Raw genomic sequence first — 25,412 nt, forward strand, 5'->3', positions numbered from 1 at the left:
CCCACTGCAGGAGCAGATCTGTGCTGCTGAGCCAACGGATTTCTGAGCACTAATTCTGTTACACAACCAACCCACTGCCCTCTGGCACTGAGCTGCTTGCACTGTGCCAGCTCCCTCTGCCCGCAGCCCTCATCAGCACCATGGGGCACAGACCCAACCAATGCCAAGACAGCCAAGAAGGGCCCACAGGGTGCTCTTGCTCCTCAGGGAGAACTTTCTGCCACCTGCTTGGAAAGCCTCAGCAGTGCTGAGTCGAGCTACAGTTACAGTCTTCCCCACTGGGGCCTCCCCAGAGGCAGCAGCACCTGCCCAAGCAGAAGGAGCTTCCGAACCACTGCAGGCTCCAGTTAAGAGCAGTGAGCTGTCCTCACCTCACCAGAGCATCTCCGTGGGCTGCTTATTTCTAACCAAGCTTGAACTGTGGTGTTGCTGTAACACAGCCAGCAGTGACAAGACAAAGGTCCCCTTGGGACTGTACCTGGATCCTTTTGCTCCAGGAGCTTGGGCAGTACAACCACAGGTGGCTCCTAAAACAGAATTGAAAAGCCCAACACCTTTGCCAGGGTCAACCAACCACAGGAAGCCCCAGCAGGGCTCCTCCTCCCTTCCCCACATGCTTTTCAAACAGGTCACTTTTGCCAGCATGAGCAGGTGCTCCAGGAACCCAGATCTCCCCTTTGGCCTCCTGTGGGGCTTTGGACAGCAGGGGTGATGTTTCTGTGCTCAGTGTGCTCAGGGAAATGTCCCCTCACAGCACCTCTGTCCCCCTAGCGAGTGCTCCTCCATGGGAGCTGATGCTCTCTCCCAGCCCAGCCACAAAGCTGCAGGTGACACACGCCCTGTCACACATCACACAGCCTCAAATCAAATGGGCAAACAAAATCTAATAAGAGAAGCAGATGAGTAAAAGCTGGCCCTGAGCAGCAAACTGCATCCATCTAAATGAAGAGGGTGGGATGTGCAGGGCTGTCCCCTGGATCTGTATTAACCACTGACAGTTATTAAATGTCTCCGCTGCAGGATTCGCCTCCAGAAGCCAACCTTGCTTTTCATTTTGAACTTTGATGAACTGTCTCAATTTCCACTCACGCCTCTGCTGAGCTGAAATTGACTGAGGCTGCTGCTTCTGAGGGGCTGAGGGAAATCAATAAGGAGATGTCACAGGGGAGGTCAAACTCAGCCAGCATTCACCGCTGGGATTCACCACGGCTGCTGAGCTCACCTAGGGCAGGAGGGACGCCACAGCCCCAGACAAAGGGAAATGCCAGGGGAGCCTCTGCTGAAGTGTGGGGAAGATGAATTTTGAGCCTCATCTGGGAGCTGTCACTGCAGGGCTGCCAGACAGTCAGGAAATGCCAGCCCAGTTCTGCTCAGGATTTGGGGACACTGCCACTTGCTATTTCAGCTCCTCCAAAGTGAAGGAAACTTTCGCCCCCAGCTAGTTTCCTTCGGTTTAGAACAGGTATCAGATGTGGCCACAGCTCAGAAGCACAACAGCAGCAGCTGGTGTGTAATTCCCTGCAGGAAACCTGAATCTGATATCCCCAGAGTTCTCTGGATAGACATGACTTGTGTGGGGCTCCAGTAAATCCCACCTGGCTCCTGCATCTTGTTCTGGTGACACAATCACACTTTGGGGACTGAAAACCTCCTCATTTCCCCACAAGACAGAGGCCATTTTCTGAAGAGAACTCGAGCATGCCCATTACACAGGGGTTTAGCTGTCCTGTCACACAGCACAGTGGCCCTTGCTGTCTTTGGGGCAGACCCCAAGCTCCCACAGGTCTAACCCATCCTTGTGTCCTATTCACACCCCACAGTCAGCACAGAACTGCCTTCCAGGAGCTGAGTGAGCATGAAGAGCAGCAGCAGGCAGCCACCAGCCCAGCCAGAAGCGCTGAGGGTGTCCATGCTGGTATTCCATCAGCAGCTGCTGGTGAGGACAATATTCCCAATGACAGCCTCCTGCCAGGCTGAGCAGGGGCTGAGCCCCACCAGCTGCCTCAGCAGCAGCTTCTGCATGGCACCAGCCTAGGGAGGGCCAAGGACATGCTCCCCAGCTGCCCAGCTTACTCCAGACATGGAGGAGGCACATCCTGAGCCCATCCAGCACCAGAACACGGGGACACAGTCTCAAGCTGTGCCAGAGGAGGTTTAGACTCGAGGTGAGGAGAAAGTTCTTCACCAAGCGAGTCGTTCGTCATTGGAATGTGCTGCCCAGGGAGGTGGTGGAGTCACCATCCCTGGAGGTGTTCAAGAAGGGATTGGACGTGGCACTTGGTGCCATGGTCTAGTCATGGGGTCTGTGTTGATAGGTGGGACTCGATGATCCTCGAGGTCTCTTCCAACCTTAGTTATACTGTGATACTTTGCATCGGCCAACAGTGACAACAGGTGATGGGGCTGCTTGGACAGGACCTGAACGAGCCCAGCCCTCCCTGGCACCAACAGCTCCACACTCACTGCACAGCAACATCCCAGCGACCCCTCAGACCTGCTGCTGCTGCTGGAACATCACCAAAGGGTTTCCAATGTGTTCCCCAGAGCGTGGGGGCAGGCCCCAGGGGAAGCTCCTCCTTTTGGGGACAGCAGACGGCCAGGAGAACAGCCGGCGGTGGGGAGGACCCCGAGGAGGATGGGGTGAGGTGGCAGGGCAGAGGTGAGCCCAGGTGGGTCTCCACACTCCCTCTTGGGGTCGGGGTGAGCCCCGCGGGCAGGCGCACTCACACTTGGCGTGGCGGTCGCAGAGCGCGGCGGTGCGCATGTCGCAGAGCCGGATGGTGCCCTTGCTGCTGCTGTAGACGAACGTGTTGCAGTGGTGCGGATGGAACTCGGCCGCCGTGATCACCTCCGTCAGCTCCTCCATGTTGGCTGGCTTGATGTCCACGATGTCTGGCAGGGCGAGTCAAGGACCTATGCAGAGCCCGGCCCCTGCTCCTCCCAGAGGTCTCCTCCCGGTGATGTCTGTGAGCACCCGGGCTCCCCCTGCTTTGTGCCAACCGGGTGTGCCCAGGAGGGCAGCAGCATAGTCCCGGGCAGCACCACAGCACAGCTGGGACCAGCCAGTGCCAGTGTAGGGGTCAGACAACATCTGTCACCTTTCCTGTTCAGCCAGGGATGACAGCTCCAGTACCATGGCCTGTAGCCCCTCTGCATGGCACAAGACCTGACTGTGCTCATCTGGCCCCAGACAGAGCAAACAACTTTTATTGCAGTGCCAGGGCAACGAAACTGCACCAAACCCACAGAGAGGGAACCAAAACCCAGGGCACAACAACCCACAGAAACCCACCACAGCCCCCAGACACATCATTTGCAGAACGCTGTGGTGCAACAGGACACCTGAGTGACACCTCTCTGGTGGTGACATTTCTACATCAATTCTTACCAAGCATTTTGGGTGCTGCACTTGCACCTTGGCCAAACTCCTCAGGTCATCTGAGCCCCCTGAGGTTTCACCCAAGTTCGGTGCTCCTCGTCCTCCTCCCCACAACACAGCACCCATCGCAGCCCTGCTCAGCCACAGCTATATCAAGATCCCAACAGCCAGCCTCCTGTGACTGCTGAAGTCCTCTCCAGCTGCCTATATTTGCCACAGGCCCCGAGGATCTCTTGCTGGGAACCACTCTAACCCACCCCCGCGGTGATTAGTGCCCTGCTGTGTTCGTTCCTGATGCAGCTGTTCCTGGGGTGACTGGCAGGGCCTCGTTTGTGCTGCGGTGACTGGCAGCCTGTCACCCTGCTGCAGGGCAGAAGGGAACTTGCACCATTAATGTCTCCTTTCTCTTTCTTCCCCAAGGCACCTGCCTCTTCCATCACTCGCAGAACCTCTCCCTCCCACCCACCCCACAAAGACCCTGCAGGCAAAACTCCTTAAGAGTGTGCCACAGCAGGAGGCAGCAGCTGAGTGATGCCAGATGAGCCTTGTGGCTGCTGTGATGTGGAGAGTGCCCACTGGAGACAGGCTGGTGTCAGCCTAGCAGCATGGGCAGAGGCAAACCTGCTTCAGCGGGGGATTAGACTAGATGATCTCCAGAGGTTCTTCTCCAGAGGTCCCTTCCAGCCCTCAGCATTCCAGGGTTCTGTGAGAAGGGAGTGTCCTGGCAATGACACCAGGGACTGGGATTTGGGGCATTCTGTAGCTGGATGCACAGCTGGCAGCACTGTTTAGTACAGCTGAGCCCCTGCCAGAGGCTGAAGCTCCTGCACCAAGGAACCATGAGCAGGGTGTGGGGACATGACCTGCGAGATGCTGTACTACCTTCTTGGTCACCATCACAGCAGACATGGGCACAGCCCTGCAGCACACACCAAAGGATACTAAAACTCTGGTTTGTGATTTCAAAGTTCCACAGGTTTATCCTCAGGTCATCTGCTGACATGTAGGTCTCATAGTCGCTGTTGACAGAGATGGAGTTGATGTGGTAGGTGTGAGCGTTGGCAAACACCCTCCGTGGCGTGGCCTCCACCATCAGGTCCATGGGCCGGAGCACAGGCACCTGCAGGGCGGGAGGCAGAGAGTCAGCACCCAGGGACAGCGTCAGGCTGTCCCACCAGGCCCATGCCAGCACACGGCATGGGGGTGAACAACCCTGTGGCCACAGCAGTAGCTCTGGCTCCCAGTGCCCCATCCCACCCTCCATGCTCTCACCAAAGAACCCTGATGTCTTCCTGAGGGAAGGAGCAGAAGGACCAGCAGACACAAAAGCCTGCTGATTTGGAAAGAGGAACCAGTATGGTGAGGCTACAGTGAGGCAGTGGGAGCCCAGCACTGGGCTCAGCTCTCTGCTGCAGCAACCATTCCTTTGGGAAAAAAACAAACACCACTCCATCCTTGTTTTGACTCTGCTGAGCAAAGCCTGACACTCCTTTTCTAACAGAAGTGGATTTCTTCAGAGCCAGGTCCAGTGCAGACTTTTCACTCCTTTGCATTTGTTCCACAGTGAAGTGATGGAGATAAAGGATGAGAAGAGACAGGGAGAAGGACAGCACCGGGCAGGGAGGGATGGAGGGGCTGGGAACAGAGCAATGCAGAGCGATGCATGTTCAGGTTCAGACTGACAAACTTCACTCCTGTAACCAGCAGGGGGGCAGCAGGTGAGGAGCAGTGTAGCAGCCACTCCAGACGTGATGCTTACCAGGCAACTTCATCCCCTAGCAAGGTGCCAGCTTGGGCTCCAGAGAGCTCTCCCCAGCTCGCCAGCTCTCTTCTCCAGCTACTTCATTACCATATGCATTATCTGTCTGCTGCCCAAAGAGATCTCCCAGGGCTGCAGCGGTGGGGCCAGGAGTGTGACAGCCAGCTCGAGTGACAGGAGAGCACAGGAGTGCCGGCTCAGAGCCTAATGTGACAGCCTGCCTGCTAATCTGGGCTGACACGGGCAATGATGCATCGTTTGCCGTGGAAGGGCTGGGTGCAGCCAGCTGGGGATGGGGCTCGCAGTCTGCTGGGGGATCACAGGAGCTGGGCTGTCATTCAGAGTGACAGAAACATGATGGTTGTGCAGAGAGAGGGCTCCATGTCACACCAGGCCTTGCTGGGCACAAAAATAACTCCAGCAAAGGCTTTAGCAGTGGATTTCACCCAGCAAGATGATGCTGTGCCAGGCCCCGTGCCCAGGAGAGCCCAACAGTGGGCATCAGTCAGGGCAGCCCATGTCTGAACTGCAGCAGTGCAGCCATCTACAGCCTTTGGCACCCCAGCACAACTCCCTGCCCAGCTCTTACATGGCAGCTACTCACAGAAGGTCTCTTCCAACCTGGTCTGGTCTATTCTGTTCTGTTCTGGTCTGGTCTGGTCTGGTCTATTCTATTCTATTCTATTCTATTCTATTCTATTCTATTCTATTCTATTCTAAGAGGAACTCTTCAGCCAAGAGAATACTCCACACCCTACTTCAAAGCCACATTCTGGGGAGTTTTTTATGTCTGGAACTTGGTACCTCAGCAGATAAAACCCCAGGGGAGGAACAAACCTGGTCATCCATGAGTGTTTTGTTAAGGCAGGATGTGTCATCTGCTGCAGTGGGAACAATCTGCACTGGAATATGGCAACCAGCAAGTGTCCCCTGCCCCTCCTCACCAGGTGCTGCTTAAGAGTGTCACTGAAAGCAGCAAGAGGTTGGGGCAGGAGCAGCCAGGAATGTGCTGGGAGCTCAGACCAGCCTGGGGATCTCATCCCAGGCAGCAGGAATCTTTTTGCTGAAGCAAACACTGGTTCAGGTGAGCAGCTGCCAGCACAGCCTGGGTTTAATCTCCTCTCTGCTGAAGCCTGTCCTGAAGCTAGCTGGAAATGGCTACCACAGGGGAGGCTGACAAGGGGCCATGCTGATGGCTGGACTCCACTACTGGCATTTGACATTCAGATAATGGGCAGAGAAGAAAATCCTTCTGCCCCCTCTCCTGCTCATCCTGCTCCTGGTTGTCTCTCTCCCAGCATGCTGCCTGGTCTACAGCAATGTAACCTCCAGGTGGTAACCTCTGTGGTACCTGCAGCAGGCTTCTGATCAACGTCCAGTAAAGAAACAGAAAGGGACAGGAAGGGTGATGTGCATGGAGAGCCTGCAGACTGCTCCAGGAGCCACAGACATGCCCAGCTGGGCAGGCAGGCAGCTCAGGGTGGCCACGGTCAGTGACAGTGAAGAGAAAGCACACACTGAATGAGGCAACAGGACAGCAACTGGGCTGAAACTTGGGCTTTTTGCTTTTCTTGAAGCACATGAAGTCAGCAGCAGCATCCAACCTAAAGCAGCCACCCCCAGCACTGCCAGTGCAACCCTGAGGACCACAGAACCCTCTCAGTGCTTCCCTCCCTGGGGCAGCTCTGGTGCCACACACCCACTATTAGAGGGTAATGCAGTGTAACAAACCACATCAAGTGCATTCAGAGGCTGTCAAATAAAATAAACCACTAACAAATTAAATTACTGCCTGTTTTCAGGAAGGGAGGGGGGGTGCCAGTCATTTTTCATTTAAGACAAAATACATCTTAATTTTCCTCCCTGCCTTCAGCAGGCCCCCCCTGCATGAGCGTGGGTGCCACTCACCCACAGCACACGAGGCACTGGACTGCTCTACTGTCTGGCCAAGGCTTCCCTATTCCCCAGATAATGAAGCACTCATCTGCCCCTGAGCTGCAAAATTCATTGTCTCGTGGTTGGGGATGGAGTGAGCCAGCACACCCTGGTCCATCCCCTCTGCCACTGCTTCAGGTCCTCCTGCCACCTCCAGCTGCTGAGCCAAGGACCTTGGCACTGGTCACACCATGTCAGTAACTGCTGTCCCTTATTCCCACCAGGTCTGCCCCTTTCATTGTCTGCCATCTCTGCTGTCAACAAACACAACCTGCTCCTGGAGGAAAAGCTGCTCCTGGCAGAGCTTCTCCTCGTCAGTTGCAGCACTGTGATGGACGTGGCCTGAGGAGATGCAGAGGGTGGGCATTTGTCAGGAGAACCCAGAGGCGCTCCATGGCTCACAGCATCTTCCAAACACATGTCAATGTACCAGGCAGAGGCCCCAGCTTCAGGATGGTGTGGCCACAGAATCTCTCACCAGCACAAATCCAACACATGCCAGGTTTGAACTGCCCATTACTGGGGTCAGACTGGTCACATGGAACCTCCCCCCACAGCCCTGCAGTGAGATGGGACTTGGCCACCACTACTGGGATCCTCCTTAGGGGCCACACTGGAGGCCAGCTGTATTCCAACTATGACAGGGCTGGCTCACAGAGGGGATGCCCAGTACAAACAAGCAAAGCAGTGATGCCACCTCTGCCCAGATGCAGCAGCTCCCAGCATCACCCTGGCATGGATTCTGTGCCTGCCCAATGCTGCTGCCACAGACAGATGGGAGCCAGGGAAATCACAGGCTGGTCAGTGCTGGGACCATGAACCCATTCTGTGTGACAGAGAAGGAGGTTCTTCTCTCAGGTACCTCCACAGAAATCCTCTGGGCACAACAGAGCCAACTGGCCTTACACTGAGATCTCAGTCAGTCCCAGACTAGCAGCCACTGAAAAAGAATCAATAAACAACCCACTGAGGTGACAATCTGTCCCCACCTCATGAGGGGTGACCAGGCCTCAGCACAACAGCAGTGGAAGCTCTGAAATCACCCTCGGGACCGGCAGCAGGGCAGCCTGGCAGCCACAATGCCAACTGCAGGGCAGCTTCCACTGTGCCCCTCCACAAGCAGCCCCATGCCCACCAGCCTACCCAGCCCCAGTGAGCTGCAGGATCTGGACACAGGGGATTAGCTGCAGCCCAAGCCCAGATTAACCCAAGCCCTGGGTTTGCAAGAAGGAAAAATGTAATCCAGTTCCTGGCAAACCAGAGGGCAAAGGCAGCTGCTGGCCACAAATCCGGCAGCTCCTCACCTGCTCCGGCAGCTCCTCCAAGTGCTCCCCATGTTTGTTTGCTGCCTACAAAAGGCAGGCTCTGCCACCAGCCAGCACTGCCTGCAGGTGAGTATCTTGCAGCAAAATGTGCTCCAAACACCATTTCCACAGCAGATGGACAATTTCACGCTCTTCAGGATTTCATCTTATTGGACCTTCCCTCTGAAGTGTGGAAGGTGGCCTCCCATGGGAGGATAAAGCCACTATCTCATTACTGCTTCATGCAGCTGACGGAGCTCCTGGGCTCACCTATTCTCCCTAGACATGTCCCTCCTTGCTAAGCACCACGCTGATGCCACTCCTCCTGGTGCAGAGTACTTTACTATAGAGCAAACCAGAGGCACACACTCCCTGCCAGCTGAAGATTCACCTTCACCTGTGCAGGTCCAAGAGGGACAGGCTGCACCAAAAGGATCTGGGTCCCACCTGGAGTCCAGGAACAGGGGGAGGACTGTGGGCAGCAGGTCTGCAGGGAGGGCAATGCAGCCCATGTTGAGGTGCTGGAGTCATGTCCAGAAGCTTAGTGACTGCTCCACCACGAAGGAGGCTGCTGGCACACCACAGGGCATTGGTACAACACTGCACACTGGCACCAGCACACTACAGGGCACCAGCAGGCGCTCAACATCCATCTGCAGGAGCTGAAAGGGGAGAAAGTCTCTTCTCCCATGAAAGAAGCAGTAGGACAAGAGGAAATGGCTTCAAGTTGCCCCATAAGATGTTTAGGTTGCACATGAGAGGAACGATTTCTTCCCCAAAAGGGTTGTTAAGCCCTGGGGCAGGCTGCCCAGGGCAGTGGTGGAGTGCCTGGAGGCAGGTCCCTCCATCACCTGCCCCACACCCTCCCAGAGCCCCTTACCCTGCAGAAGGGCAGAAGCAGGGCCATTGTCTTGTCCCCAGCAGAAGACAAGAGCTGTTTGTGGGCAGCAGGTTCTAGCCTGGTCCATCAGCACCAAGATGCAGAGTTCAGAGCCTGGAGTTAGTCCATGGGGGCCAACTGTTAGGGGCCGTCAACACAAACACCTCCTATACACACACCCAAGCCCAGAGCCAGTTCATGAAGGGTTTCAAGCACAGGGCTGAGCATCTCCTGCAAGTCCCAGCTCACACACCAGATTTCCCATTCTCTGTGCATTTTTATAGCATCTTTTTTGTTGGCTTGCAATGGAGAACTCGTCGTGGCTCAGCTACTTCACTCCAGGATCCCCTTCACCAAATGCTGAAATTCATTTGCAGAGACCTCAAGGAAGAAGCAAAACATTTTCCTGCAGTTCAGACCCTTCACTGCAACCCCTTCACACCAATCTCCTTAGAATTTCACTTCTCTTCAAGATGCCATTGTGCACAAAAGACGTTTTTTTAACCTCTTTCTCCTGCTGAAGAAGAGGTGAAATCCGGTGAAATCCCAGCAGGCAGCTCACAATTTTCCTGTTATCCCAGGGGAAGTGGACACAGGCGCATCCATCCCTGGTACCAGCACATGCTCGGAGCAACCCCAGCATGGGGGGCAGGCAGAGGGGCGGAGGCAGAGGGTCGGCAGGGGAGGCAGGCAGAGGGGCGGCAGGGGGGGCAAGCAGAGGGTCGGCAGGGTGGGCCGGCAGAGGGGCGGCAGGAGGTCTGCAGAGGGGGCAGGCAGAGGGGCGGCAGGGGGAGCCGGCAGAGGGGCGGCAGGGGGTCTGCAGAGGGGGCAGGCAGAGGGGCGGCAGGAGGTCTGCAGAGGGGGCAGGCAGAGGGGCGGCAGGGGGGGCCGGCAGGGGGGCGGCAGGGGGTCTGCAGAGGGGGCAGGCAGAGGGGTGGCAGAGGGGCGGCAGGGGGCCGGCAGAGGGGCGGCAGGGGGGGCGGCAGGGGGTCGGCAGGGGGGGCAGGGGGGCGGCAGGGGGGCGGCAGGGGGGGCAGGCAGAGGGAGCAGGCAGAGGGGCAAATGGGATGTTTTTATTTCTATTTTTTTTTAATCTCTGTAGCAATGCTTTGAGGAGGATCATTTGAAATTGATTAGTTCTGCCGTGTGCATTTTATAGCCCCCCCAAAAAATAAGCCAAACGCCTGCCATTACCTTGTCATTTAAATGGTAATGCTCTGGAGGATGCGTGCAAGCAAGAGGCAGACAGATCTCTGCTGGGGCTGAAATGCAGCAGCACGGCAGCCCCTCTCCCAAGCACCCCCTCTCCCAAGCACCCCCTCTCCCAAGTACCCCCCTCTCCCAAGCACCCCCACCCCTCTCCCATCACACAAGCCCACTCCAGGGCACTGGCTGCAGGGGGACAGAGCAACAGCCCCCACAGGAGACTCTGGTGGGGCTGAGAAATCCCAGATTTTGGCAAAATGGGGGCTAGAAAGCAAAGGATGATGGATTGTGCTGGAATCGAGTGAAATGATAGCTCCTAATCAGAGAGCTGGCAGCTACCCTGTGGCAGCCACAGACACCAAGAGCTGGGCACATCAAGGCACCTGCTCATCACACCCACATCATGGAGGGTCATTCCTCAGCCAGGGAAGTGCCCAGTGGAGACCATGGGAAACCATCCTCTGCACCAGGGCAATCTCCTGAGTCCTCAGTAACCTGGGTGAGACACAACCCTGCACACACCACATGGTGCAGGCACAGCTCTGCCTGAGGACATACCTAAGGAAAACCATCAGATCCAGCTGGGCTAGGGGACGACTCATCTCCCCATGCTGGGCACAGGCTAGCTGGGTGGATGGATGGGGTACCCTCAGGCTGACTGCTTGCACAAACACTCAGGATGATTTCTGGCTCTGCTTCAGCCCTAGAGTCACAGATTCGAGCACCAAGACAGGGTCAGACTCAACCAGCTCGCACCACGGCAGTCAAGCTGGACACTGTGACACCTGCAGAGCTGAGTCAGGTCAGCTCAAGGGAGAGAGATGTGTTTTCAAAAGGTTCACAAGCTTCACTGCAAAATGTCAACACCCAGTGCTCCCAGAATCATGGAATCGTAGAGCTCGTCTGGTTGGAAAAGCCACTAAGATCATCCAGTCCAACCACCCACCCAGCACTGCCAGGTCACCACTAAACCATGGCCCTCAGCACCACATCTCCACAGCTTTGAAACCCCTCCAAGGGATGGGGTCTCCACTACAGCCCTGGGCAGCCTGCACCAGGGTTTGACAACCTTTTGGGGAAAAGAATTGTTCCTAATGCCCACCCTAAACCTCCCCTGGTGCAACCTGAGGCCATTTCCTCTTGTCCTGTCACTTGTTTCTTTGGAGAAGAAACTGACTGCCTTTAACCTGCCTGCCAGCCCAGCTCCAGCATCCCGATGCCAAGCAAACTCCTCCAGCATCTCTGTGTCTAGGTAACGCTGCCTGAAACATGACAGCAGCTACACCAGACACCAAACAAAATGTTTTCTTGCTCTGCTGAGGAAAATGCTGCCAGCCACCAGGAGTGACTGGGAGGGAAGGTGAGAATTAACTCCCTGTCTGAGTTTCTCAATGGCTTCATCTGCTCTGGAGCTGGAGCCTGCACAGTGAGCCCTGGGTCCTTAAAGCCACAATTCCATGGGCACTGACACAACTCCCCAGGGATTCTAAATGCAAATCCCAACAGGATGCTCATCAATTACAGGCTGGGCTGGGTTGACTCATGTCAGGACAAAATTACTGTGCTCTTAGCACTTCTGTGGGCTAAAGGGGTCATTGGTTGTCTCTGCTCTAATGTGACAGTGTGGCTGCTTGCTGAATGCCCTGTTTGGGGTCTCCAGAGCTGCCTGTACCCACTGCCTATATCCACTGTGCAGCTGCCAGGGCATGGGATGAGCTCTGATGGAATGCATAGGGCTTGCAGTGCTCAGGGCTGGAGCTGGCTCTCTATATGCAGATTGAAGATCCCAAACAGCTACCCCAAAGTAGTTCCGAGGAAGAGCCATCCTGTGGGCACTGCTGGCCAGGTACAGCCAGCTCCCTGGGCACAAAGGCATGCCCTGGCCATGCTTCCCAGCAGCCACACAGAACAGCAGCTCCAATGGGGACTCTACTTCTGTGCCCATGCAGTAAAACAGAAACACAGCCTCAGGTGTTCACGTTCGTCTGGGGAGGTTTTAATCTTCTTAAGCTGGGAGCAAAACTCACTTGGAGAAGGTACTTGTGCTCCCCAAGCTGTGCTGGTGAATGGTCAATGCAGGACAAGCTTGTCAGCTGTCTCCTCACCAGGATAGGCATGCCAGGCAGTGCAGCACCACGGCAGGAAGCACCCAGCATGAGACAGAGTATGGCACACATAATGCCAGAGATGGCACAGCCCAAGCACAGCTCCCACACCCCAGCCTGGGCTCCAAAACACAGCGCACCCCTCTGCCCTCCAACACCAAGCCACCAGGGCAGGATGGCATAACCAGGGCTGCCATCCAGGAGACACTGGCAGCAATTTTCTTCAGACCTTGGAGAAAGGCTCCCCAGCAGCCTTGGTCTGTGCCACTCACCCGCAGCATGGTGATCATGGAGGGGTCTCGGAGCCGACCATCCTCGTCCTTCAGGTTGTAGCCCTCGGGCCGCTTGTCCCGCTCGCTGACCTTCCATAGCTTCACGGTCTTATCTGGGGCAGGAGAGAGCAGCAGGTCAGGGCTGGCTGTCCCCTCACATCCTTTGTGTCCCCACCTGCCAACCAACACAGCCCTAGGGGAAGACATCCTCTCAGAAGCTGCCCCTGTCACCACAGCACTGTGGCGCCAGAGCCCTGGCTTGCCTCTTCTTGCTGGACAGCCACTGGTATGTTGAGTCCAGACATACACAGATAGTTGAACAAGAGAACAGAACCATTGGGTTAATGGAGAAATACCAGGAGAAGTGATTTCCCAGGGCACAGAGCCTCAGAGGTCATGCCCTGAGTGTTGGTGTTTGACACATTGAGTGATAGGGCTGAGTGACCCCAGAGGAGGTGACAAGGGGATGGCACCAGGATGGGGCAGCTTGAGCAGGGCCAGGGAGCTGAACCCAACATCCCAGCAACAGGCCAGCATCACACATGGCTGCTCTGCTCCATCCTGCCATCAACAGATGTGTCACACACCTGTGCACCCTCCCTTCCCAACACCTACACCCAGAGCAGACTCCCATCTAAGATCTTCCTCCCCCATTTCCTAGGTCACGCAGTGGTTGCTCAGGGGGCACCAACTGCTTTCCAAGAGTAACTCCCAAATTTGTTTCACTTCCAGTCACTGCAATCATTAAACATCAGGGATGCAACAGCTCTCCTGATTCCATCCCCACCAGCTGCTCTGTTCCTCCTCCTCTTTGACCCTCACACTGCAAACACCCCTCAGCTACCCTGGATGACCCCCTGGCATCAAGATGTTGCCTTTCACACCTCAGCCCCACCACTGCCCTTCAGAATCACAAGAGGAGGGATGGGGATGCCTGAGGGTGGCTCTGGCTGGTGCCACCCTACTGGTGTTGGGGTGTTTGGTGCAGGGGTGCCATAGCAGTGTCCACACCAGCAGAAGAGACCAGGAGTTCTGCATGGCTCCAAAGCTCACCAGTCAGGTATCACAAGGTGAGTCCCTGTGCCCCCAGCAGAGGTCCTGCAGGATTCCAGGAGGCAGTGAGCAGAGCAGCAGGTGACACAAGGTGCCAGCAAGCTGCTGGTACCACAGCACCATGAAAGAGCAAAACTCATGGAGTGGAGCTGGCCATGGGAGCTCCCCAAAGGGGTGAAATGGTGCCTGCAACTCACCCCAAATCCATCCTGACCTTCCACACCCAGCAACTGTATGGAGCCCAGCATTTACCCTGGGCTGAATGCAGCTCTGAGCCTCCCCCTATGTCCTGTCCCCTCCTGGAATCCCACCACCCTGTGCCACAAAGCCCCCAGGGCACAGAGCCCCCACAACACAGGAGTTTATTCTGAATAATGGTGCTTTCTTTCCTCCCTCCTGGCACAGCCTCTCTTCAGAGTTTATCATCACTTTCACCAGGTCTCACACCCAACCCAATCATCCATCTTCATTTCCTCCTCCCCACAGCAGCTCCACCAAATGCCATTAATTTTGTGTTTATTAACCCCCTGTTCTTTGGGGGGGGTGTGACTGTATCTATCTGGTGGTTTAACAGCAAGAACAAAAGGAGACAGCAGAACATGGGAGTGTTTCTAAAAGAACTGTTTTGACAACCTGCTGGTGCAGGAGACACCCTCCCAAATGGAGAGATAATATCCCTGTTAATCAAAAAAACCCCTACTTAAAAACTCAATTAACAGAACATTATGCTCTATAATTAATCTTCATTGCATTTCAGTGATTCTCTCTCCCTCCCCCCCTCCCCAGATGAGTTTGGATTGTATTACAATGATCAATAGAGCCAATTCTATGATACAAAGTAAGTTGGTTATGGAACATAATTAGACCCCTCCTTTTCCCCTGAAGTAAACTAAGTCCCATCCATCTTAAGGTTCTATTCATCCCAAGCAATATTCCCAGATCCTGCTGGCATTTATCTGAGCATAACATGGAAGGGCTGAGATGAGCCCAGCTGCAAACAGAAACAGATCAGCACCAGGTTCAATAAATAAATACAATCAAAAAGAGTAATAAAAGCCCCAAAGAGCTCCCAGGATCCAAAGACTAGAAAACAGAAGCTGCTGGCAGGGGGAAGAGCCTCTCTCCCTTGCAGGGGAAGAAGGACAACACTCGAGCACAGGAATCAAGCACTCCAGTCAGTTTTGGACCTGTGTCACCCTGGAGGGAGCCGACTTTCTTTTAAACATGTTTTTTTCCCCCCCAAAGAAACACAGGGCTCAGGGATCTGAGGTGGGGGGATGGCAGCACTGGTGTCAACGTGTGCCCAGCCGGCCCGGGCTGCCCGCGGCCACCTACCGTTGGTGGAGAGCAGGAAATAGGCTGCGTTCTGCTGCGGGAGCCATCGGATCTTGTTGATCTTCTCCTCTATCTCCAGGCTCTTCAGGTAATCGAACTCCGGCTCGTGGCTCTGGAAGGTGCTGTAGACATTGTACTCGCCGCGGCGGTGGGACTGGTGCTTGCTCTGCGCGGGGGACAGGCAGCCGTGAGGCTCAGAGCGGGGGACATCCCCTGGTGGGGCTCCAGGGATTGTTAGGTGACAGCAAGCGCCGCGGTCACAGTCACACGGGACAGCACTGACAGCCAAGGCATGGCCTCTGCTGGTGCACAGGCTCCTGCATGCTGGTGGGCTTGGTGGGAACAGAGTGGGGAATGGACTGGGAAGAGAGAAAGAAGGTAGCAGGAATGGAGAGAGAAAACAGTGGGAATGGAATGGGAACACGGCAGGAATGGAGCAGCAATGGAGAGAGAAGACATTGGGAATGGAGTAGGAACAGAGCAAGAAAGAAGAGCAAACAGTGGGACTGGAGTGGGAATGGGAATGTACTGGGAAGAGAGTGGGAATATATTGGGAAGAAAGTGGGGAGAGAGCAGGAATGAAGAGAGAAGACAGCAGGAATGGAGTGGGAACAGAGTGAGACTGGAGTGGGACTGAAGCAGGAACTGAGCAGGAATGGAGCATTTGGGTTCAATTCCCACTGGTCCCTGGAGTGCAGTAGTGCTCCAGAACAGGAGCTGAGCAGGATGCTGGGCATGCTGATGGGAGGATGAAGTTCAGGGAAAGTAGTGGAAGAATGAAATGGGAGATGAGGAATGGGATGGGGCTGGAAAGACTGGTGAAGAATCTGTGTGTGGAACTCTTAACCCAGCAGCTCTCTCCAGCACTGGCAGAAATAATTTTGAGGCTCTAACTCTGAGAATGTCATATGGCTATGACTGCTTCATCCATCCAGGCTTTCTGGATGCTTTGGTAATGTGAGAGGATTTGGGGGGATGCTGGCCATGAGATGGGCACACACATGGCACAGTCAGACCCGCCAGCCCAAGGTGCATCCAGCTGCAAAGAGCTGCAACCAGAGCAAAAGGACACAGGAGATGCCACTTGGCTCTGGAGGTGCTGTACCAGCAGGGACGTGGGCAAGCTCATGGCGATGGTCACTTGTCAGTCTGGTGTCTGCTGGGAGAGACTGGGTCAGGAGTGACACCAATGGATCAGGACAGAGCAGGAGCTTCTCTTGAAAGGATAAAACAGGCACTTTGCATTCCCTGTCTCTTACCTCCTGCTCACGCTGGAATATCACAACTCGGCCCCCTTTGTCCCCTGTTGCCAGCAGCTCTCCAGTGTGGTTGAACTCTACTGTAGAGATGATGTCAGCTGGAAGGAGAAGACAAAGACCATTCCAGTGACAACAGCCCAGCTCTGGTAGGCACTGTGCCCATGCCAGCACCTTGTCCCAGCCCCCTTTTCCATTGCTGTCACAATAATGGCCATGGCACCTAGGAGCACTGTGGTCGTGATCCAGGACCTGCCCTGCACTCCCGTCCCTTGCCCTACCCCAGCCAAGGCCAGGGTGGGCATGGAGATCCATGCTGAGCACAGCCAGGGAACCACTGTGGGCTGCAGCAGCCCCAAGCTGGTCAGCAAGGCATGGCATGGCACAGCATGACATGCTCTCCTTGTGCCCTGTGGAGCTGTCCCCACCACTCTAGGTGATGATAATTCCTAGGCTCTGGGGAAGGCTTGGTGCTGCCTGGCACCCTAGCACTTTGTCTCAGCACCCCTGCAAGGGGCAGGTCTCACTACCACCTGGCTCTTCTGCTTTCCTCTGGCACTTTGAGGGGTGGCTTGAATGACCCTTGGAGGAGACAGATCAGAGGGATGAAGGTAGGAGTCAGTTTCTTCTCCCAAGGAACCAGTGAAAAGTTGAGAGAAAATAGCCTCAAGCTATGCCAGAGGAGGTTTAGGTTGGACATGAGGAACAATTTCTTTCCTGCAAGAGTGGTCAGGGATTAAAACAGGCTGCTCAGGGAGGTGGTGGAGTCACTATCCCTGGAGGTGTTCAAGAAATCTGTGGACATGGCACTTTGGGACATGGTTTGATAGCCATGGTGGGTTTGGGCTCGTAGTTGGACTTGGTGACCTTGGAGGTCCTTTCCAACCAAAACAATTCCACAGCTTGATGCTTCTGTTGTCCACCAGACTTCCCTGACAGAGCAGCCCAAGTGACACATCAGCTCTGTTACTTCTCTGTGCTTGCTGTTCAGTCTCCCAGTGACACCTTTCAGCTCTCTGTCACCACAAAAGCCACCAACCTCCACCAGCACCCCGCAACTGCTGTGAGAGCACTCCCAGCCGGGGACCTATGCTGGCTTTGACCTGCAGTGACCACCTGCCAGGCACAGCCAGCAGAGCTGCTAATGAGAGGATTGATTTGGTCTATTTTTAGAAGCAGGTCAGAGGTTAATTCCCCAGCAATTAGTGGCCAGCTGGTGCTCGCCCACAAGCAGCAGCAGCAGCTCTGGGAGCCAAGGAAGGGATGAGCAGACAAAGCCCTGGACACAGCGCTGGGCACAGGAAGGGGTTTTGCTACGAGTGGCATCTACTGTGGCAAGAGCAGCTGGCTCCAGCTGACAGTCCCCACACGTTGGCATCTCTTTGCCCTCTCAGCTCTAACACCCCCACATACACACTGACAGGGCTGTGCAGGCCCCACAGCTCTAGGAAGGGGCAGAGTGCCCCTGTGATTGCTGGGGCTGCCAACACGGGCTGTGCAGCTGGGGCACCAGTGCCACCCAGACCACAACTCTGGCCCCTTCAGAGCTGCTGACCAGTGCAGGGACAGCTCTTGCTTACTAACTCTGTCATGTGCCAGCAGAGAAAAACATCCCATCCAGAGAAACTGTGGATGCTCCCTGTCTGGAGGTGTTTGAGGCCAGGTTGGATGGAGCAGCCTGGTCTGGTGGGAGGTGTCCCTGCCCACGGCAGGGAGGTTGGAACCAGATGATCTTTAAGGTCACTCTAACTCAAACCATTGTATGCTCTGGACCACAGAACCTGAATTGTCCTGTCTCCTTCTAATCATTTGTATCCCTCTCAGATACTCCCTGGAGAGTCACCATGGCACATCAGAAAAGGAACAAACCTCCACTGCTCCCAAACCAGTAGCTGGCACAGGGCTCCACAGCTGCTGAGGACAATCTGTCACCAAGACATCAGCTGAGACAGCACCTCCCAAATACAAACCCCACACCACAGTGTCCCCCAGGGGAGGCACTTCAGAACCTCTTCCCCAGCTGCAATCTCCTCTAAACCAGCCCATCTTCACCTCAGGACAGTTTCTTGGCCGAGTGAGTGACTTGAGAGGGCCTGGCAATCAGAACAGCTGCCAGCAGCAGGTCATGGCCAGGCAGCCACCATGTGCCCAGGCAGGGCACTGACCAGCACACACCACTTCTCACTGGCTCATGGCTGCTCACCACATGCCAATGCCCAAGCAGCACCCTGACCTCGGGCACGCCCCAGTAGCCTCAGCTCACCCTGGTCATCATTCAGGAGTTTCTGCCTTTTGGGGTTAAAGTCACTGAGTGGATCTGCACTTCTCCAGATCACCACCTCCTCCTCTTCTGCATGGGTTTGAGCTAATGGTTAAACATTTTTCCATTTAGCAACTGGGAAAACAGATCATGGAAGGCTCCCAAGGTGGGGTTTTTCCCAGTTTCCCTTAGGCAATGGTATACACACACACACTTCTGGGTTGCTTCTGCTATTCACAACATGCACTGGAGGCACACAACATCTCCCCACACTCTGTGCAAGGGGCTTCCCTCCTCCCACGATCCTACAGGAAGCCACAGCACACACACAGTTGGGTCTTAGTCCCAACAGGAAAGACCAACAACCTGCTCCCAGAGCTCAGACATAGTTTTGATGCTGCTGTTAAACAAGGACCTACTTATGGAAACCTCTCCCGTAGCCACCCAGCCCTTTACCCTTGGCTCTGATTGACCAATGGGCCAGAGCAGCAAGGACCCACAAAGTCCTCTGCATGAGAGAAAGCTCTGCAAAGGGGCTGCACTGGAGGTGCAACCTCAGAAATTAAATGGGAAAATATCCATGAAATGAACATTCACCCAAGAGAGTTCTCTTTCTGCAACCTGCACATTCAGGCAACACCTCTCAGTGGCCAAGACACGTACTTTCAGCATCTGTTGAAGGCTGGCAGGGAACCCCTGGACAGGGCACATCCCACCCATGCTGCTGTGAGCCTGTCAGACTTGTACATCATCTGAGGACCCTGCAGAATCAGAAACCAGTCTGCAATCAGGAGAAGACACCAGGTCTAACACATACAAGAACAACCAGACCCCTGAGGAGCTGCATCAAAGGCCATCTCCCAATCCCATAGGTCACTGCACCCATGGCTGCAGGCAGATGCCACAGCCAGAAACAAGTGTGCTCCAGCACTGAGAAACTCTGTGTTTGGAAACAAATCTCAGCTAAGCCCCAGTCCAAGCACGGGTTTTCACTCCTCTAGCAGATGACCTCCACCCTGGCAAGCATCACAATGTCTTCACCCAAGCCCAGCATCAGCAGAGGTGTCATAGTATCATAGTATCAGTCAGGGTTGGAAGGGACCACAAGGATCATCTAGTTCCAACCCCCCTGCCATGGGCAGGGACACCCCACACTAGATCAGGCTGGCCAGAGCCTCATCCAGCCTGGGCTTAAACACCTCCAGGGACGGGGCCTCGACCACCTCCCTGGACAACCCATTCCAGGGCTTCACCACTCTCATGGTGAAGAACTTCCTCCTCACTTCCAGCCTAAATCTCCCCACCTCCAGCTTCATTCCATTCCCCCTAGTCCTATCACTACCTGAGATCCTGAGAAGTCCTTCCCCAGCCTTCCTGTAGGCCCCCTTCAGATACTGGAAGGCCACAATTAGGTCACCTCGGAGCCTTCTCTTCTGCAGACTGAACAGCCCCAGCTCCTTCAGTCAGGTGAAGAACAGACCAGAGACAGGCTCAGAAGCAGCTGAGGAACAGCAGAGGCCACGGGCAGGCAGCACTTGTGTCACTCACACCGAGGGGGGTTCTTTCCTTCTAAGCCCACTCGGCTGGAAATGTACCTGCCTCACGCTATTTCATCTTCTCCAGCTGCTGGTTTTAGGTCATTCACTTCTCAATGGATTAAAAATAACTTTCCATGCTGCAGTCAGATGGTTTTCAGACAGTGCCTGCTACTCAATGCATCATCCTGTCAGCAGAGCTAACACCTGAAACATCAGGCTGGGTACCACGAGGTCCTTGTGTCACTCTAGCCCCATCAGCCATTTATTCTGTGCCTGGGGGGAAGGGGGATGTGGGTTCACAGGACCCCACAGAGTCCTGGACATGTCTGAAATCCTGATGACTGGCAAGAGCAAACAAGGATAACAACATGCTTTCACACCTTAAAAAAACACCAACAGCTCAGAAGAAATCTCTTGTAAGTGGAAGTATCAACCCAGCCCAAACCCACCACCACCAACAGGAGCATCACCCCCAGCACCGATGGGCTGGGCTCTCCTCGACGTCTCTGGGTCTAGAATTGCACAGGAGAACTTCCCCGGGGGTGAAATGGAGGAGGCCCTGAAGGGGCTACGATTCAGGAGCACATCTTAGCATCAGACCCCTTCCAGAGACATTTCCCAGCAAACTTGGGCCCCTCCAGCACAGGCTGATGGGTCACAGGCTGCTGCCTGCCTACCCCCACGCCCCAAGAAACGGCAGGGAGATGATTAATTAAAATCCACAGGGATTTGCATCCAAATGATCAATAATTTACGCCCCTTTCTCCTCAGGTTCCTACGGCAGTTTTGTGACAACAGCAGGCAAAAAGCCTCTCTCTCTTTGCCTCTGCATTTCCTCCATCACCTCCCACACGCTCCATGCCCCCAAAGTGGGAAGCTGCAGAAAGCTGTTTCCATGGAGACGCTCCCCTCGCCAGCACCGCCCGGCCTCCTCCCTCGGCAGCAGCTCCTCAGCCTCCCTGCTAAAAATAGCCCGGACGGGATCTGGTTTCTGCCGTGGCCGCTTGGTTTCATCAGAAAATAGGAAATTTATAACACACCCTCCCCCCCCCAACATCTCCAAGTGTGGAGGGAAGGCTCCCCGCCAGGAACAGGAAAGCAAATCCCTCAGTAGAGGGAACGGCAGAACCAGGGCAGCTGCACTTGGTGCCCAGATCTGCATCCCTGGAGCAGCCTGGCCTGGAGAAGGGAGCTGCCCGTGATGGCATCCCTCTCCTGCTCAGTGCAGGTGCCTTGTCCCTGCTCCTGGAGCACCTCAGTAACCTCATCCCACTCCCTAGGTACCCCATCTCCACTCCCAGTGCAACCCAGGCTCCTCATCCTTGCTCCTGGAGCATCCCAGCCCCACCTGGGGCTCTGCCCACTTCTATGTGCCCCCACATCCCAGAGTGCCTGGCACAGAGAAGTGGCTCAGGCCCAGCACAGCCCAGGACTGTGCCTCCCCTGCCTGGCACAGCTCTCCAGGTCCTGCTCTGCACAGAAGTGCCACCTTTATGCCCTTTCTACCAAAGTCAGCCAGTTTCTAGGGGGAAGAACAATTCCACCCGGGATGTGATGGTGCATCCCAACGCACCTGGCCACATGGCAGTGCAGGAGCAATCCAACATGAAGAGCCCTGGTGTCCTTCAGAGCACAGCAAGCCAGAGAGGTCACAGCTGGGACAGGCAGGGAAAAGCCTGTCTGCAGGCTTCAGCTGAGGTAGTTGTGTTCCAGCACCTGCAACCCCAGAGCCTAAACCACCATCTCCCAGCAGCCTCTCAGAAATGTGCTTGTGCTGTGCTCCCCACGACAGAACCTGTTGGGTGTCAAGCACAGGCAGCAAGGGGCTGCCAGCATGGCAGTGCCAGCATCCCACACCCTGCTGCTGCTGGCAGCAATGGCACAAAGGCACCCATCAGCATACTGCTGGCACCCACCTCATGCTGCCTGCCAGGAGGTTCTGGGCACCCTCAGCCTAAAGCCAGGGACACACGAGTCACCACATGGCAGCATCTCTCTGGGTGCCTCTGCTGCCACATCTCTGCAACTGTGGGAGCCAAGCAGCCTCCCATGACACCCTCTGCCCCCAGGGCAGCTCCTCCACAGATGCACAAACACTTCTGCAAAGCTCCCCATGTGCCCCAGTGGAACCCTGCAGGGGCAGAAAGAGCCTGGCCCAGGGACAGAGCAGGGGCATGCTGCAGCCCTGGCTGCTCTGCTCTCCACCTCACAACTGATGGTGCCCAGGATATGCACTTTCTCTGTAATGACAGCAATCTGCAAACACCAGGAGTTCAGGAAGGATGAGCAAGAAAGACCCAATCCTGTCACTCATTCCTGCATCTCCTTCCTCCCTGGCTGCTTCCCCAGTAGGACAGGACTCTTTTGGGGCAGACAGTATGGGTTACCATGTTCCCATACCAACAAACGATCCCAGGAGCTGTGCAAATGACACCATCAGGCTAATTCTTTCCCCAGTTTCTCAAGGATGGAGCTCTGCCTTCCTCAGGCCTCTCCTGACCTGTACCAGGTGGTCCTAGCTTGCCAGCATGCTGCTGGCCATCTCTGCCAGCTGGAGTTGGGCACCAGAGACACTGTGAGGGGACCTGTATCCAGATCTTAGCTCTGGATGCCCCCTTCCCTTTATTTCATATAAATCACCTGAGGATGGCAGCCCCCAGCCCTGCAGATGACCATGAACTGGGCAGCACCAAAAATAACAGCAAATGGAGCTGCAAACGGAGCAGCATTTGGATCATTCCCATCCCAGGCTGTGAGTTGCTAAATCCAGTTCAGTCCTGTAAGTGTGGGATAAAGACTCACCACAAACACAGCCATGGTCCGTCCCGTCCCCTCCCCCCACCCCCACTCCCCATCCTCTCACATGCAGAGAGGACAAGAGCCATGCAGCCCCCAGCAGGAGCATCCCTGAGCTGCAGCACAGCCACCTCCCCGCAAGCCCACTGCTCAGCTGCGATGGAGACAGCAAGTGGGACACCGACAGGTCCTGTCAACTGGAGAGCAAAATCTGCATCTGAAACCACTCAGGTGGATGGAGAAAGCACGAGGAGGTCATGAAAAATTAAAGGGTTGGGGATGGGAATGAAAGACAGAGCCACGTCTGGTGATGGGAGAGCCAGACCACAACCCATCCATGGCCCTCCGCAGGGTCTCAGAGCAGCAGAGCTCCACCTCTGCATCCCAGCGCTTTGTGACCGGAGGTGGATCTGAGCTCCGGTCAGAAAGGGCTTTCAAGGAGGCAAACCCTTGAGTTTCCACTGAATAATGCAGCACACCCCCCAGGAGGGCTCCTGGCTCTGAACCACAGTCTGTGGGTCTTGCCTTGCTCAGGAAAGGGGCGGACGTTGCGTGCTTACAAGAATCCCTTTGGCTTCCCCGTCTGCCTCTCCTGAAAACAAACCCAAGTAGAGGGTGAGGGGTGTTTTTTAATAACTGCAGCAGGCTGGCAGAAGGAGAATTCACACTACACATCACAGGCAGACTTGGGGAGTTTGATGGGGAGTTGTGAACATGCTGGCTCAGGCGCTGCGAGGTGTTTTAAAAGGAGCCAGGACCTGCTGTTTTGATTCACAAAACCTGATCCATACCCAAACCCATCAGCCAAGCCTCACTCCCAAGCTCAGACCAGCCAGTCAAGCCTCTCTGTCCTGGGTGCCCCAGCCAGCACACAAGGGCCTTGTCCTGACTCCCATACAGAGGGACCTCTGCACCAGGAAGGCAGCCAAGGGAGCCATCCTGGCCATTCAGGGACTGGGAAGCTTTACAGGTTCCCTTCTTGTGTGGACATTCAAGAACGAACACCTTGGGAACACCTCCTAAGCACCCAGCAGCTCCAGTGTGAGCTGTGGGAAGAGTGGGACCAGCCTTGTGCCCCCCAGCATGGCCAGCAGCCATAGCAGAGCCAGAAGCCCCTGTCCCCATGCCACAGGCAGAGCTCATCCAGAGACCTGAACGCAGCCTCCTTCCCTGCCAGTGAAAAAGTATTAGCCAGGAACCAGACTGGGGAGGACGCCAGGGCCCCTTGGCCACCTAAATAAGGGGCTGAAGAGGAGAGCCTGGGCAAGAAAACAGAGCTGGAGCAGACATTAAAATGCCATCTGAGTCCCTTCAGAAAGAGGCAAAGTGCCATCCACAGGGTGACACAGGCTGAGCCCAAGCCACCAACCCTCCCCAGACAGCGCAGTCCCCAGCAGGGGAGGAGCCGGGCAGCAGGACAAGACCGGCAGAGGTCAGGCTGGGATCTGATGGCATGCAAAATCCACCCATGATTGATCAGCATTGATTTTCCACTGCTGAGGCAAATGATAGCCTGGCAAATGGGAATCAATTCCACTGCATTAAGCCCAGTAAGGATCTGGTATCATCAGCAAAATGCTCTGAAACACCAACACCGTGAAGCACAGTGCAGCACGGCACGGTGTGGCGCAGCACGGCACGGCGTGGCACAGCGTGGCACTAAGATTCCATGATCCATAAGGCACTTGACAGAGACACTTCTTTGTCACCCCAACACACCTTGACTTTAGAGGGTCCCATCACAGCAACCAACAGGCAGGATCTTTCCAACAGCCTCCATCTTTCAAAATCCTCCTTACCCCCATCCTGCCTTTCTGTTCTGCTGGACCCTGCTGGTCTCTGTTATGAGCTGGGTCAAACCTTCTGCCCTTCTGGGCAGGGACACACCAATCCTGGCAAGCTCAGGAGACACCTGTCCTGGGGAGCTCTGGCTGCTTGTGGATCTCCCAAGAACCCGCAGTGTCCAGTGACCCCTCTGGGTCCCACAGCTGCCCAGGTGACCCAGGATCAGGAGCTCGCAGACACCAACACACAGCTCTCTGGGCTCACAGATCCTTATGCTCAGCAGGAACACAGCAACTGCTTTTCTGGCAAGCCCCATGCCATGGTGGCTGGCTCTGGCTGCTGGCACACAGGGGTACCCTCAGGGTGCCACCCTGCAGACCCAGGACACCCTGGGCACGACGTCAGGGCTGTGGCAGGAGGGTGGGTGCAGACCCCAGGCTGGGGGCTGTGCCAAGGCACAGTATGCCACACACGCTGCCTCTCGGTCACCTCGCTGACGCCATCTGTTCACTGAGCAGCCAGACCTGGTGGCTTTTAAAAATGTTAATT

The 25,412-nt window shown here is 55.4% G+C and overlaps 1 protein-coding gene across 3 annotated transcripts in view; it reads right to left on the reverse strand.

The window, feature by feature from the left end:
- Window positions 1-25,412, reverse strand: part of PPP2R2B (protein phosphatase 2 regulatory subunit Bbeta) — a 79,481-nt gene that overhangs the window by 4,921 nt on the left and 49,148 nt on the right. For all 3 annotated transcript variants that reach the window (XM_068159205.1, XM_068159214.1, XM_068159222.1), the window contains 5 exons: window positions 16,488-16,585; window positions 15,229-15,394; window positions 12,841-12,953; window positions 4,322-4,499; window positions 2,728-2,892 (listed from right to left, as the gene is read on the reverse strand). In XM_068159205.1, the coding sequence (XP_068015306.1) occupies window positions 2,728-2,892; window positions 4,322-4,499; window positions 12,841-12,953; window positions 15,229-15,394; window positions 16,488-16,585 (720 nt within the window). The remainder of the gene's footprint in view (window positions 1-2,727; window positions 2,893-4,321; window positions 4,500-12,840; window positions 12,954-15,228; window positions 15,395-16,487; window positions 16,586-25,412) is intronic.

This window comes from Melanerpes formicivorus, unplaced genomic scaffold, assembly GCF_026170545.1.
Source record: "Melanerpes formicivorus ecotype bairdi unplaced genomic scaffold, bMelFor1.0.p_v2 SCAF_2, whole genome shotgun sequence".
NCBI lineage: Eukaryota > Metazoa > Chordata > Aves > Piciformes > Picidae > Melanerpes > Melanerpes formicivorus.